At 36.7% G+C, this 14109-nt stretch overlaps 1 protein-coding gene across 1 annotated transcript in view; it reads right to left on the bottom strand.

The window, feature by feature from the left end:
- Window positions 1–556: 556 nt before the first annotated feature.
- LOC115417161 (excitatory amino acid transporter 2) overlaps window positions 557–14109 on the bottom strand; it is a 32966-nt gene continuing 19413 nt past the window's right edge. The window contains 4 exon segments of the mRNA XM_075353462.1: window positions 557–1099; window positions 2093–3380; window positions 6178–6394; window positions 12967–13101. Of these exon segments, the coding sequence (XP_075209577.1) occupies window positions 3309–3380; window positions 6178–6394; window positions 12967–13101 (424 nt within the window). The 3' untranslated portion in view covers window positions 557–1099; window positions 2093–3308.

Genomic DNA, 14109 nt, shown 5'->3' with positions numbered 1-14109 from the left:
ATTATTTCTAGGTTATTATGATAGTATCGTACTGGTCTGAGCCACTTCAGACTGAACTGGGCTGAATGTGGAACCTGAACTAAAATTGTTAATATCTTCAGTGTCATTTTTGCATTTCACACATTTATCCCAGGGGCCAGACTGGACCCTTTAGCGGGCCGATTTTGGCCCATGGGCCGCATGTTTGACACCTGCAAGCTACTGCAACTGGGTTTCTCAAAACCAACAGGGCCTGTCCAACTTCCTGAAATCAGGATGAAATATTTGATATTTAATGTTTAATATTTCATATTTCATATTACAGCCCCAGCCCTTGGACTAGACAGGAAAAGCCAATCACAACTGGGATACTCAAATCCATATAAACACCCCCACTGTTGTAAAGATAGATTTTTAGAACCTTTTAGCATAGCAAAACAATTCTGAAAAATGACAAAAAAATGTCAGATCCTATACATTTGATTGATATATTTTATCTAAAGTAAATATATATACACAAAGTGCAAGGAGGCACTTTAAATGTGAATATATAAGCAGTCGCTTATATTTAAAAAAGATATATTTATATATATTTATATATACAACCTAGTTTTGAGCTATGCAGAGTTAAACTGAAAATCACATACAGATCCAGCCAACATTCAATGACCTTGTTTTTACAGCTTCAGAATTTATGCGAGCGCTGGAGGCAGAACGTATTGTGCACTTGCTAATCAGATGCGACCATAGCCAATTAACCCTACACGCAATTACAAGCTACTGATATTTATAATTAAATCTATTGTGGAAAAAATAAATTAATCTAAGTGAGACCAAGTGAGGAAGGCCCAGCTGTCCTCACTTTGGAGTGCAGTGAAGGTGGAGGCTGGATGCACATTTGCTCATATATGAGTCTCAACAATATACTGAAAGGAGTAGACTTCATTCTGAACCAGCAATGTGTGAGTCATCATACTGACAGCACTCTGCAGTTGACATCTTCAAGGCAAGGTTGTCATAAAGCAAAAGAATAATAAACAGTTTGGAACAAAATACGGAACAAAGCACTGGCCTGCTGAGAGCTGGAGAGACGTCCCCCTTATCTGCTGGTCTGTTGAACCTCCAGCAGGGCGTCTCAAAAATCACTTTTCTCTTCAGATCATAGTGTTATTTAAACCAGTTAATCTCCAACATGACAATAGCCCCCCCCAAAAATTTCAGCAAAATCCGTCAACGTTTGACCCCACTACCACCACCAAAAAGTATAAAGGGTCCATCAAAAAAATGTCAAAAAACGCCAAAAAATGCAGTTTTTAAATGCATTCTCATGCTTAATGGATTCTAAAGCACCTGAAGTACAGACATCCATCCCACATCACATGTGGTACCTGACTGAGTCTCTTATGGTACTAAGTCTGTTTGATAAAGAAGTACCAACAGAACCCAAAGCAGCCATGGATGGAGCCCACAGAGGGAACATGGTCCCACAGAATCTAACTACCCGAGTTTAAAAGAATGAAATGGAAGAGAAACTGTAGAGCCAATAATATGTGAATAAAGTGTGAAATGCACTTGTATAAAAGTATGTCCAGGTTATCAGAACCCTGTCATCATTAAAGTCTGTGATTTTATGCAGCCTTAAATCTTGTATTTAGCCTTATTATTTACCTTATTATTGAAGTGTTCAGCTCTATTTGTCTTGAACTCAGGGGGTTTAGAAGACAGACATTGTGTTCAACTAGATTTACTGTTCTGAACTTCTTTCTATTTCAAGTTCTTAGCCTATAAGTGAGTTATTTTATCTTAAAATCACCTTATTTTCACTTATAAATCACCTGATACAATAACCTATGAAGTTGATATTACAGGAACGCTGGAAAATACCAGAAAAAACAATCTGTGGACACTTCAGACCTGATTATATGTGATTTTCTGGGTTAAAATGAGCGTTTTTGGCGATTTTTGATGGGCCCTTCATACTTTGCAGTGGGGGGGGGGTCAAATGTTGACAGATTTTGCTGAAATTTTTTAGGGGCTGTTATCATGTTGGGGATTAACTAGTTTAAATAACACTGTGATCTGAAGAGAAAAGTGATTTTTGAGACGCCCTAACCTCCAGCTTCTTTTCCTCCTAATCGTCTTCTCCTGCTCTCAGAGACACACATGAGAACATGAACGCACATAGACGTATACACGCATTTCAGTCCACAGGCATACTTTAGTTCTACAAAGACTCAGGGTTTCACTCATAAACAACATTGATACAAAAGTAAATAAAGAAGCGCCAGGGCACCCTTCACGTGCTCTGGCTTTGCTTTTACAGCTCAGTCGCCAAAACATCTTGTACTCTGTGTTGCCATATTTAGAGGATACCACCTCTCCTCTTATGGCCCTAAGTCCTAATCTTTGCTTCTTAGGCTTGACCATGTGTGTGACATCAAGGTTTAATCCTTAAAGTCAAACAGTCGAATGTGATTCAGTGTTTTAAGCGGCCTGCATTTACATTAGACTGGCACAAGGTGCACTGTTTCAGATGTTTTAAAGCCTGGTTATTTACAGGCTCTACAGTTAACCTTTGAACATCCCCAGATGACCAGTTAATGTAGTTAAGTTAAACTAATGTAGCTTAGGTTGTGTTTTAGCCGTACGTTAAACACGGAAACAAGTAGAAATGATCTTTGAAATAAAGCCTAATGCATGTTTAGCTCCAGAGCTCTTCTGTTATGAGCCGAACACTAAGCAGTTATACGCTTCGAGTCGAGTTCCATGAAAAGGAGGATGTTTCAAGGTTCGTCAGTCTACAAATACACAAACCCAGAGCTGATGATTCAGTAATGCATAGAGACAAACTACTGAGCAGTCTGTGTCTGATATCTGTTCAGGTGTTGAGATGGTATTGTGCTTTAATATTTACAACTACGTTCTATGATCCCTTCATCCACACATCATCTCTCTGCCCTTTAAACTACAAAGAAAATAACTGAACACAAAAGGAATACGATGTTGCACAGGTAGAAGAACTCTATGTTGACGGGACATGAAGCTTGCAGCAGCACCAAGTAAGGCCCTGAGTGTTGTCAATCAGATGAAATGCACCTGTTCAGTACAGTTGGTTTCTATTCCGTGCAACTGGCGTAATGAGCAGGTGAGTCAACTAAGATTTTGGTGCAGAAATAACAGAGGAAAGATGAGACAAAACAAAGAAACACTGGTCAACTCTGCTTTTTTTTCTCTTCTTTTACATGTTTTTGTGTGTTTTTGTAGTTTCATGAGCAGAAAGTGAAAGCTGGTGGAACTCAGGGTAAGGCGCAGCAGCGTCTGGATCTGCTTTACTCGCATTTCCATGGTCCCTCTTCAACAAGAGAGAAGTCTGCTGTCTTGCCATTTTTGCCCATGGTGACCTGCAAGCAGTTATCAAGCACATCTAACTATGGGGCCAAGGCACCGTCAGTTATACACCATGAGTGGTTGGGAGCAGAGAAGCCAATGCTTCTGTACATTCAGGCCATTAACGAAGGGGTGAAGTTTACCGACTGAATCCCCAACATGGAAACACATGTCATCTCGTACACTGATACAGTGGTACACAGTGTATACAGGGAATTTTCAATGACAGAATGATAAGAAAACAAGTTTTTTTTTTTTTCACTATTGGCCATGTATTTTATGGATTCTCTGCCCAACCGAATTACAATCCTCATCAGTTATTAAAATGATCCAAAACAATTTCAAAAGTTGCAAAAAATTTCATCATGCAGGCAATGTGATATCAACAAAAAAATCTAAGAGGAACTGTCTAAAAATAACAGAGTTGTTCTTTGTTTTGGGAGCTAGCTACAATGTGGATAACAAAGGATCTGAGAAGAAACATGGTGAAACAGCAGTCTTTATGTGTACCACTGGCTTTCAAATTCTTAGCCGATGGCATAAATTGTAATTTGGTCAGGGCTGCCACAAATACATGTCCAATTAAGAAGACAGAAGAACAAAATGAACAGCGTCTCAAATAAAGTGAAGACACACCACAATAAAATACAGTATAATCTTTTACAAGACAGTGGAGATGTTTACTTTGATTTTTTTTAATAAACTAATAATTATATATATTTATTTATAAAAAAGTACAATAATTATATAATAAGGTGGTCCAATAATCCTGGTGAAAAATACAGTTTCAGATCACCTCAGATAGAACCCTGCATTAGGTTTTGTCATTCACAAGATTCATTCATTCATTCATTTTCTGAACCCGCTTTATCCTCATTCAAAAGATGATTTAGGAAAAAATTTGGAAGAAAAAGCAGATGTTTTAGAGGTTGCACAAGTTGCTGGAAGTTTCCTGGAAATGGACTAATTGTTCATTTTCAACAAAGACAAACTGACCTGTAAGAGAAGAGCAGAACTATCAAAACCAAGGTTTGAGGGATTCAGCTAGAAATATACGGATGAAGTAAGAGCGCCCACATCTGTGGAACTGGAGTAAATATATGGATGAAGTAAGTCATATACCAGGTGAATTTACTGGGATTTGTACTAATGCTTATTTTTGACTGTTAACAGATAAATACTTGTGGCCTGCAGCTGTAGTCAAACACAAGCCTTTCAAGACAAGACTTTCAGAAGGAGGAGAAAACTGTGCATTCCACTAAAGTTGTCAGTGATGTCACTGACAGAGGGGCGGAGCTTATTCCAGACTTCAACTGTAGCCAACAACAAATGCAGATCACAAACAGTACTGGCAACAAGTTGTCAAAGAACACAGGAACATTTTTGGTCATTTCAATAAACCAACAGTGGTTGTTGGACTTTCTAAGGAACATTTTTATGCCAGTTACAGTTTGATTTTGAGAATAAAATTACAAATTATTCTAATCTGCTTTATTCATTTGGATAGTTCTGTCAGAGTATATAGAGACATCTGCACCTGTCTGTGCAACCTATGAATATTAATTAATTTGCATAAAATTTGGACCAAAGTAATTTGGCCAGATATGGAACCAAATGCAGGGTTCAAATCCAGAGAATCTGAAAAAAAAATTTTGGCCCACCCTATTATATAATTGTAATAATAATATAATTTTATCATTTTTGTAAAGTAAACCAGGTTCAGTGTTGAAGATGGGAACATGCTTGTGTGCTCATGTGACGTCTGTGTTTTGTTTGGTGCTTAGTTGTTGCCGTAGTGAACTACGTAGGTGATAGTTAGGTATTTTGGCCTGAATCCTCCACATAGAAATGACAGGTTGTTATCACAGACTTAAGGCCCATTTATGCTCTACGTTAAAGACGCATATGGACGGAGCCTTCTGTCCGTCCTCCTTGTTCATTGCGTTTGTATTTCTGTCCGTCCTCTGGAAGCTTGCGGATGTGAACCCAAATGGAGAACACAGAGCAGTCCCACCCAGAACCATGGAGGCGGTGTTGAAACTTCAAAAGAATCCTTTACAGAAATGGCAGAACGTTTCAAAGCGCAACTGTGTGAGTTAGCGAAAAAACTACCAACATATTTATACTACCCTGTTCAATATCAGTATTAGTAAAACCTCCTCTGTTATCACCATGGTTGTTATTATAGACTTCCTTCTTCTTCTCTCAAAAACTTTACTCTTCTTCGTAGTATTCGTCCAGTACGTTCATACTAGTTAAAAAAGAGCAGCGCCCTCTGGTGGACTGACTGGACTGACACATCGGAAATATAACACTTGACAGCGTTTTACGTACTTAAAATGAGCATAAATGGGCTTTTAGTCAACCTGCATGGTCGTTAGCATAGAAATACAGATTTGTAGACTCAACAGATGACCAACCCCAGCACAACACAGACTACAAACTTCACAAAAGCACACAAGCATTTTGTACTTTGAATCTTTAAGTGAAAAACCCTTTTTGAATTGTAACACTAACAATAATAATGATATCATAAAAAATGGTATCACAAAAACTGCTTTTTCGTGTGATTAACAGATGAACAAATAAATAAATAAATAAATATTCAAATATTTATATAGCATGTTCCCCACATGACAATTCCGTCATTAAAAATCTGACGTGTTCTATTCACATCGATACAGGGACGCCAGTATACGGCAGGAGGTCACATACAAAAGAAACAGACGGAAAAAGAAAGGACAGAAACACATCACAGCTGGGGAGGAGTGTCTACATACAAGTCTCTATATCTGTTAATGTGAAATGTACCTTGCAGTCGTCTATCAAGATTGAGTTGTGGTGGTGGTGAGCATATACATTCTGGTTGCTGTTATTTTCAAAGTACGACTGTGTCTTTCCCATCTCGTACTCGTCCATGCGGGACTGTTGAGCGTCGAAGGAGTCCAGCTCGTCCTTGGTGAGGTGGTATACGATGCCCGCTCCGTACGAGTCTCCGACCACGTTGACGGAGGTGCGGAATCGGTCCCTGCGAGGAGAAAAACATCAACGTGAAAAAGTCGAATTGGTAAAATCACACAGGAACAAGGAAAAGTGGGTTTCATTTCATTTCATTTATTAAGATCCCCATTAGCAACTGATGATTCCGTTGCTATTCTTCCTGGGGTCTCCTCTACATTACATTACGATTTTAATTATTTTACATTACTCTTACACCATTCACGCCCACACACACACAAACAGGGCATATACAACAGCCCAGTGCAATTAAAATAAATAAACAAAATAAGTACTATACATTTGTACTCCTTAACCAACCAATAGCTGTCTCCTATTATTAATCTCCTAGGGCACAGGTGTCAAACATGAGGCCCGCGGGCCAAATCCAGCCCACCAAAGGGTCCAATCCGGCCCCTGGAATGAATTCGTAAAATGCAAAAATCACACTGAAGATATTAACAATCAAGGATGTTAAAAGCATTTTAGGTCAGTTCAATCTAAAAATGATCAAAACCTGTAAAATACTACCATAATAACCTATAAATAATAGAAACTGTAAATTTTTCTCTTTGTTTTAGTGTAAAAAAAGTAAAATTGCACAAATGTTTACATTTACAGAGTAGTAGAAGTAGTAGTCTTTTATTAAAAAAAAAAGTGAATAACCTGAAATCTCTTAAGAGAAGTACGTGGAATTTTAATAATATTCTGTCTGTTATTTAATGTTTTGTGTATTTTTTAGATCCACTGTGATTTCTAAGTTGTGATGCATATGGATAAATAATAAACTAAGGCATAATATTGTTAACATTGCACTTATTTTTCTTAAGAATTTTCAGGTTGTTCATATTTGTTCATGTTACATTTGAGTACAATTCGTAGATGTAAACATTTTCATCACAGAATTTTACTTTTTTCACTCTAAAGTTCTCCTATTATTTATATTATTTTATGTTCCGGCCCACTTTAGATCAGATTAGACTGAATGTGGAACTGAACTGAAATGAGTCTGACAGCCCTGCCCTAGGGGATTAATAAAGTAATCTATCTATCTATCTATCTATCTATCTATCTATCTATCTATCTACTATCTATCTATCTATCTATCTATCTATCTATCTATCTATCTATCTATCTATCTATCGATCTCTATCTCTCTATCTATCTATCTATCTATCTATCTATCTATCTATCTATCTATCTATCTATCTATCTATCTGTATATCTATCTGATACAAATCATAAGACATCTTTCAATATTAGCAATACTCATTCCATTTCATACCTGCTGTGTAAACAAAAAAAGTTTCAATTTCTTTTGAAAACATTTTCTATTATTTTCCAACAACACAAACCCTGGCGTCCATTCCATTCAACCATGGCATAAACCATAAAAAGCAGTGCGCTGTAACTGGTTTGTTCTGTCTAAAGGCAGAGCACACTGTGGTTCACTGGTTTGTCTTGTACAATAATTATGTTGATCAGCAAATAATTACTGTTTTCTGCGAATAATTTCTGGATTTTGTGTTGCTATAATATTACAGATAAATGATAATTAAGAATATTTTGATCTAGATTTTACAGTTAACCACGTTAAACTGTTGTGCATTGTGGTTCTATTAGTTCTGTATGGGTGACCCAAAACAATTCGTGCCGCTTTATTTTGTGTTACTTGCAATTTGGAAAGTGTGTTAGTTTGTTTGTTTTTTACATTTTAAGGAACAACCACTATTCTGGCCAATAGTACATTCCATAATTTGCTGCAAAAATATTCATGAGGAAAACATGAAAGATATATTTTGATGATGATTAATGTATTTTTGGTGCAGTGAGGGGTGGACCAGTGCTGCAAAACTACTTACACTTAGTGTATATGGCAATTATTCTAGCTAAAGCTATCAAGCATGTCTTTAGTTAGACGTAGTTACCATTAAAACATCTCCAGATTTAATTTTTATACATACATTTGAGATGACAAGTATTGCTTTGGCTTGACTACACAGTCAGCTTTGACAGCTCAGCTTGTTGAATTCCATTAGCATCAGCCACTATGCTAAAGAAGTCATTTAGCATTACCTAAGAGTAGAACGTTGCATTTGTAAGTGTTTACACAACTTTTTTTGTAATGTATTTAGCCGCATGTTCATTAAATTTAGTAAAGTGAGCCCACATTTTGGAATATTTTATCCTGCCAGTCATGAAAGGACAGCACAGAATGTAAACAAGCAGTTAGCAACATTAAATTCCCAGCCTGACACCTCATTAGTGAATGGAATTTGTGTGTAAACATTTACAAATGGTTATGTATTTTAAAATGCCATCTTAGAATGAATTAACATAAATATGGATTCAATACCGAAAGCAGATCCAACAGTTGTTCGACACCCATCCCCAGCTGTAACTAATAGAAAAGACACGGGCACCAGTCTAAAGCATGTGCATGGAAAGATCAGAAATCCCTATTGTGGCGGAAAAAGCAGCAGTTTAAAGCACAAAAACAGCCATGCAAATATTGCTGACATGAATTTTAATGTATACATACAGTATATGAACAACCAGCGTAGATTGTTCATTTGTCTCAGTGCGACTATGATTCCCAGAGTGTGTAGGTTTTCAAAGAGATCGTGTCCTTATGGATGTCATGTTTGCTCGGTCAATAGAGTCGTCAATGAGTGGGCGCATGCAAATGTAAAACTATTTATCATCACAGGTTTGATTACATCCTTACATAAAGACTTTTCTACACCTCCAAAACACCAGGTATGGACCACCTGCTCCTTATGTGATGAGACAAACTAAAACATCTGTTTGATGCTTGCTGAGATTTTGTAATGGGTTAGCACCATATGCTTTCTTCACTTATACTAAATGTGTTCTGAAGAGCAGAAAAAATGCGACAGCTGTAGGAGCACATATAAAAACTACATGCTGTAATTATATCTGCACATATGTTGAGATTTTATGGAAGAAACACGTGATTTTCTGCGTTATTTGACGGAAAGAATACAGGCAGGAAAGCCAAATGAAAACCTCATAGTTAAAAATGTTAACCTGTCCTTTTTTGGAAGCTCCAAGAATAAGTCCAGATTCTTTTAGGTCTCATTTTTATACATTTATTGTTGACTGGATCTGATCATTAAAATATAACTCAGCTGAGGATCCACACTCCAAGTGGGGAAAATGGACCCCGCACATTGCCATGCACATCACTTTTATCATCCTTGTAAACTGACCCTCAAACTCTGGGCTGACCCCCTGGTGCTATAGGTGGGGGGGTCACAGAAATGGACCGGTGTCATGTGACTCTAAAGTCAAGTAGATGTAATTTCTTAACTCAATGTAAAACCCCATAATGACCGTGTTTACCTCTTATGTCTTGTTGTTTACCATCGTCTGTGGGCATGTGTATTTAAGTCCTGTGATCATAAATCTGTCAGTTTAGAATGTGACCAAGATGTGACCTGTCCTAAGAATTTTATGACTGAACAGCGAAACAAAGAACATCTAGTGACACAAAAGAATCCTAACTAATACTGACTAATACTAATACTGACTAATATGGGATTAAACGTAGGAATTCAACTATTTAAATTAAAATAATATTTCAATAAAAGTGGGACATTTGGTCAGTTTGCTCATGGAATTAACCTCCTCAGACCCAGGAAATGGCAGCAAAGTACCAGCTTTTTTGGTTTTTTTTTATGAAATCAGTGCCTATAGTGGAAACATCCTGATGCAACAGTTTTTTCAGATGCAGTTTTTAAATTTTTTATGGAATGTCCATTGTGGTGGACAGTTTTCTTTTCTTTTCTTTTTTTTTTTTTACCTCTGCCAAGGAGGTTATGTTTTTGCCAGGGTTTGTTTGTTTGTTTGTTGGTTAGTTAGCAAGATAACTCAAAAAGTTATGGACGGATTTTCATGAAAATTTCACGGACGGACAGATCTGCCTTGGCGGAGGTCTGCGCTCTCCGAGTGCTTTTCTAGATTTTTGTATAAAGTTGTGAAACTCTTGTCCACAAATGTGGATAGAAAACCCATAGCCGGGTCTGAGGAGGTTAAAACATGACAGAAATTTAGAAAATAAATAAATAAATAAATAATAAGATCAAAACACAAATATTTAAAGTCCTTAGGTTTGCTTATTTGACTTGGATCACATTCTCATTGTACTTTTTGCTAGTGGACCAAAATTTGTAAACAGAAGCACACATGTGATGACCTGCGCTGGCATTGGACAGAAAAGTCGGGGGCGGGGTTAATCAGAGACGGTGGGTGTTGATGAAAATAAACATGGAGGTCCTGCGTGACTGTTGACCACACATCAGTCAGACATTCCATCTCCTCTTCACTCCACGTCTGTCCACGGCTCATGGCTGCTGCTGTCAGCTCTGACTACCCATGCAGTTTGGCTACTTCCAGTTTTGTTAACTACCCACAATGCCACGCAGACTACAGTGGCTCGTCAAGCACAAACAGCCCATGGTTCCTGTTTCTCTGTGCTTATTATGGTCAGTGTGATATGTGTGTACTGGACCACAGATAATGTCCAGCTCATTTCAGTTCAGGGTCCACATTCAGCCCAGTGTGTGGTCCACATGGTCCGGACCAGTAAAATAATCGACACAATAACCTATAAATAATAATCCTATTTTTTCCTCTTTATTTTAGCGTGAAAGTTAAATTACTTTATGAAAATGTGAATAACTTGAACAACCATGTGCACCCTGAAATATCTTTTAAAAAAATAAATCAGTGCAATTTCACCAATATTACTCGCAGCTTTATTAATACGATTTGAAAATCACAGTCGTTCTATAAATGCAGAAAACATTCGTAATAGGCAGAATATTGTTAAAGTTGCACATAATTTTCTTGTTTCTCATATTTGTTTAGGTTAGTCACATTTTATTGTAACAGGATTTGTAAAAGTAAATATTTAAATCAGGTTATTTTGGAGTTGTCATTATTTATCGGTTGTTATGCTGTTATTTTACTTGATGTCACACTGAGCTGTATGTGGCCCCTGAAGTGCAACCCCCTTGACCTAAACCCTTCATGGCTGATACATAAATCATGTAAACTCTTTATTTATGTGGATAAAGCTCCATGTCTGACTGTTAAATTATCTGAGAATATTGGAATATGTTGACTACAATAGGACTCAGGAAAAGAAAGTGAGTCATTGTTCAGTAGATAGGTAAATATTTTAAAATATTTGTGTAGTTATTTAGAACATTTTTAATTTATTAAAGATAATAGTGTAAATTGTGTCTTTTATCACGTGTTTAAGGGCTCCCATTTGTAAGCTGAGGACTGTTTTTGGGGGGTCCTATTACAAAATGTATCTTGTAAATGAACTGCTGATCCCAACTTTTTGTAATAATTTTGTAGTTGATTGATTGATTGATTGAATGACTGATTGATTGATTGTTAGTATTTCCATTGCAATTTTTGCACTTCTGACATTCATCCTGTAGGCCTTATCAGACCATTTGGTGTGCAAGCCTTATGTTTGACACCCCATTTGTTGATATTAGCTAACAGCATTTCTAAACTATAGGTACAAAATATTACTGCTAAAGAGGTGTAGAAGAACAGCTTTAAAGAATCAAGTATAAAGAAAAACACGAGTATTAGGTTTTGTTTTGGGGTTTTTTTGTGGAAAAACTGTCCTCGGCATAGAAATCAGAGTTCAAGTTGTTTTTATGTACGCAGTCAGATGTGTGTTTGTTTGTTTTTTACACAAGCCCACTTCACATTAAATTGTAAAGTTATGTAATAAAAGTAAGAGAGTGAAAATTGTGAAGCCTGTGATAATTAGAAAAAGGCGCACAGCAAAGGTGAAATGTGACGATACAACAAATACAGAGACTTTACCCAAATGAAAACACATATTCATTAACCCTCTGGTATCCTCCAAGGCCCTTACTAAGCACCTAGTGTGCCTTTTTTGCACACTTGTGGAATAATGTCAAAAAAAAATTCATACAGTTTGTTTTTAATTCTTTTACACTTTTTTCTATTTCATCAACTTGAGCCGTAAATAAAAATACCAAATACTCAATAATTGTCACGTTTTTTAACCCTTTAAATGCCGTGTTTGTAATGTAAACAAACCATTTTTTTGGATGCAAAAAACACAAAATTAATTTTTTTCAATATACTATATAAAAAGTGAATCACATATTATTTGAGTGTGCGTAAAATGCACACCTATAAATCAAACTGTTAAATATTATATATTGATTTATTTTTCTGCTCTAATTTGATTTTATTTTTGTAAATCCAGCTCAGTCCTAATCATACAGATCAAATGTTAGAAATAGTGCGTTTTATGCACACTTGGCAGACAGATGCTTAGTCTGGTCATTTTCTTTTGTTTACAATGTGCACATTTTAGTTGGTGGACAGAATTTTAAAGATCATGCACAAATGAACAACTTTTGAATTCTAACCTTATTTAAATTGTGAAAAATAATATGAAGTTTTTTAACAGGAAGCGCAAAGTGTGCCTAAAAGGCACACCTGGATACCAGAGGGTTCACAGCATTCACACCGATAACAGAAACCTGTAAATGTGGGGGTTAGTTGGATGGAACTCACAGCAGCCAGTCGACAGCGACCAACAGACTGATGTCCTGAGTGGGGAGTCCCACGGCTGTGAGGATCAGAAGCATGGTCACCAGTCCTGCACTGGGAATACTGGCAGCTCCCACACTGGCCAGGGTGGCAGTCATACTAAACCGCAATTCAACAACACAATATTTCACTCTTAAATCTGAAGAGACTCCTGTTTAACACATGTTTATTCACTTGTATTTGCGATGTATTTCTCTGTATGTTTTAAGTGCCATATAATTGATGCTGACACAATGTACACTGGAAATTTACCCGGGTAAAATTTACTCAAATTGAAGAAACTTTTGCTCTACTCCAATAACATTTAGTCCCTCTCTAAAAAGAGTAAAAGTTACTCTTTGGGTAGAGCTCTCTAAACTCAATATAGAGCCAAATGTACTCAAAGTGAGCCAAATTTACTGTTTTTGAGGAAAATACTTTTGACTCTAGAAAAAGTGCTCAGTAATTTTTTCTGTATAAGTTTCTCAAGGACACCAGCACAAAAAAATAAAATATGAATGTGTACAAATGTACAATGAAGAACCCATATGATTTGTGTAAATTAGGTCACTGTGTGTATTTAACCCTTTAACCCATAAAGACCCAGTGCTACGTACGTGGCAGTTCCAAAATAGTTTTCTCCTATATTTAACTTTACTTAAGTGATTCATCACCATTTATTCTAATATTACCCTCTGTATTTTGCAGTAAAAGTCAAGTTTTTTCCTATATTTAATTTGCTGGTCATGTAGATGTTCATAAATACTCAGATTAAAATTGAAGGATATTATATCAAAAACAGAGAAAACTGGTGAAAAAGTTACTTTTTCAGCAAAGATATCATGAACTGAACATAAACCCAGTGTGTCCATCCACTGTCAATGATCCAACTCCATGGGTTTGACTGGAGAATCAATGTTGGAGAAGATGATGGTGTTTCCATGGTAACTACGGAGCCTCTGAACGTCCAAATGGGTCATATCTGATGACCATGAACAGATGACGAACTGTGTTTTACACCGATTATTCACATGTATTGATAGAATTAATGGATCAACAGGTATTAAACAGTTTAGATCAGTAGATGCTTTTGGTGGCTGTTTGGGTCTTTATGGGTGAAGCGCCAAA

This window comes from Sphaeramia orbicularis, chromosome 3 (assembly GCF_902148855.1).
Source record: "Sphaeramia orbicularis chromosome 3, fSphaOr1.1, whole genome shotgun sequence".
Classification (NCBI taxonomy): domain Eukaryota; kingdom Metazoa; phylum Chordata; class Actinopteri; order Kurtiformes; family Apogonidae; genus Sphaeramia; species Sphaeramia orbicularis.
Note: the sequence above shows the minus strand (reverse complement) of the source record. Positions and strands in the feature narration are given on the sequence as shown.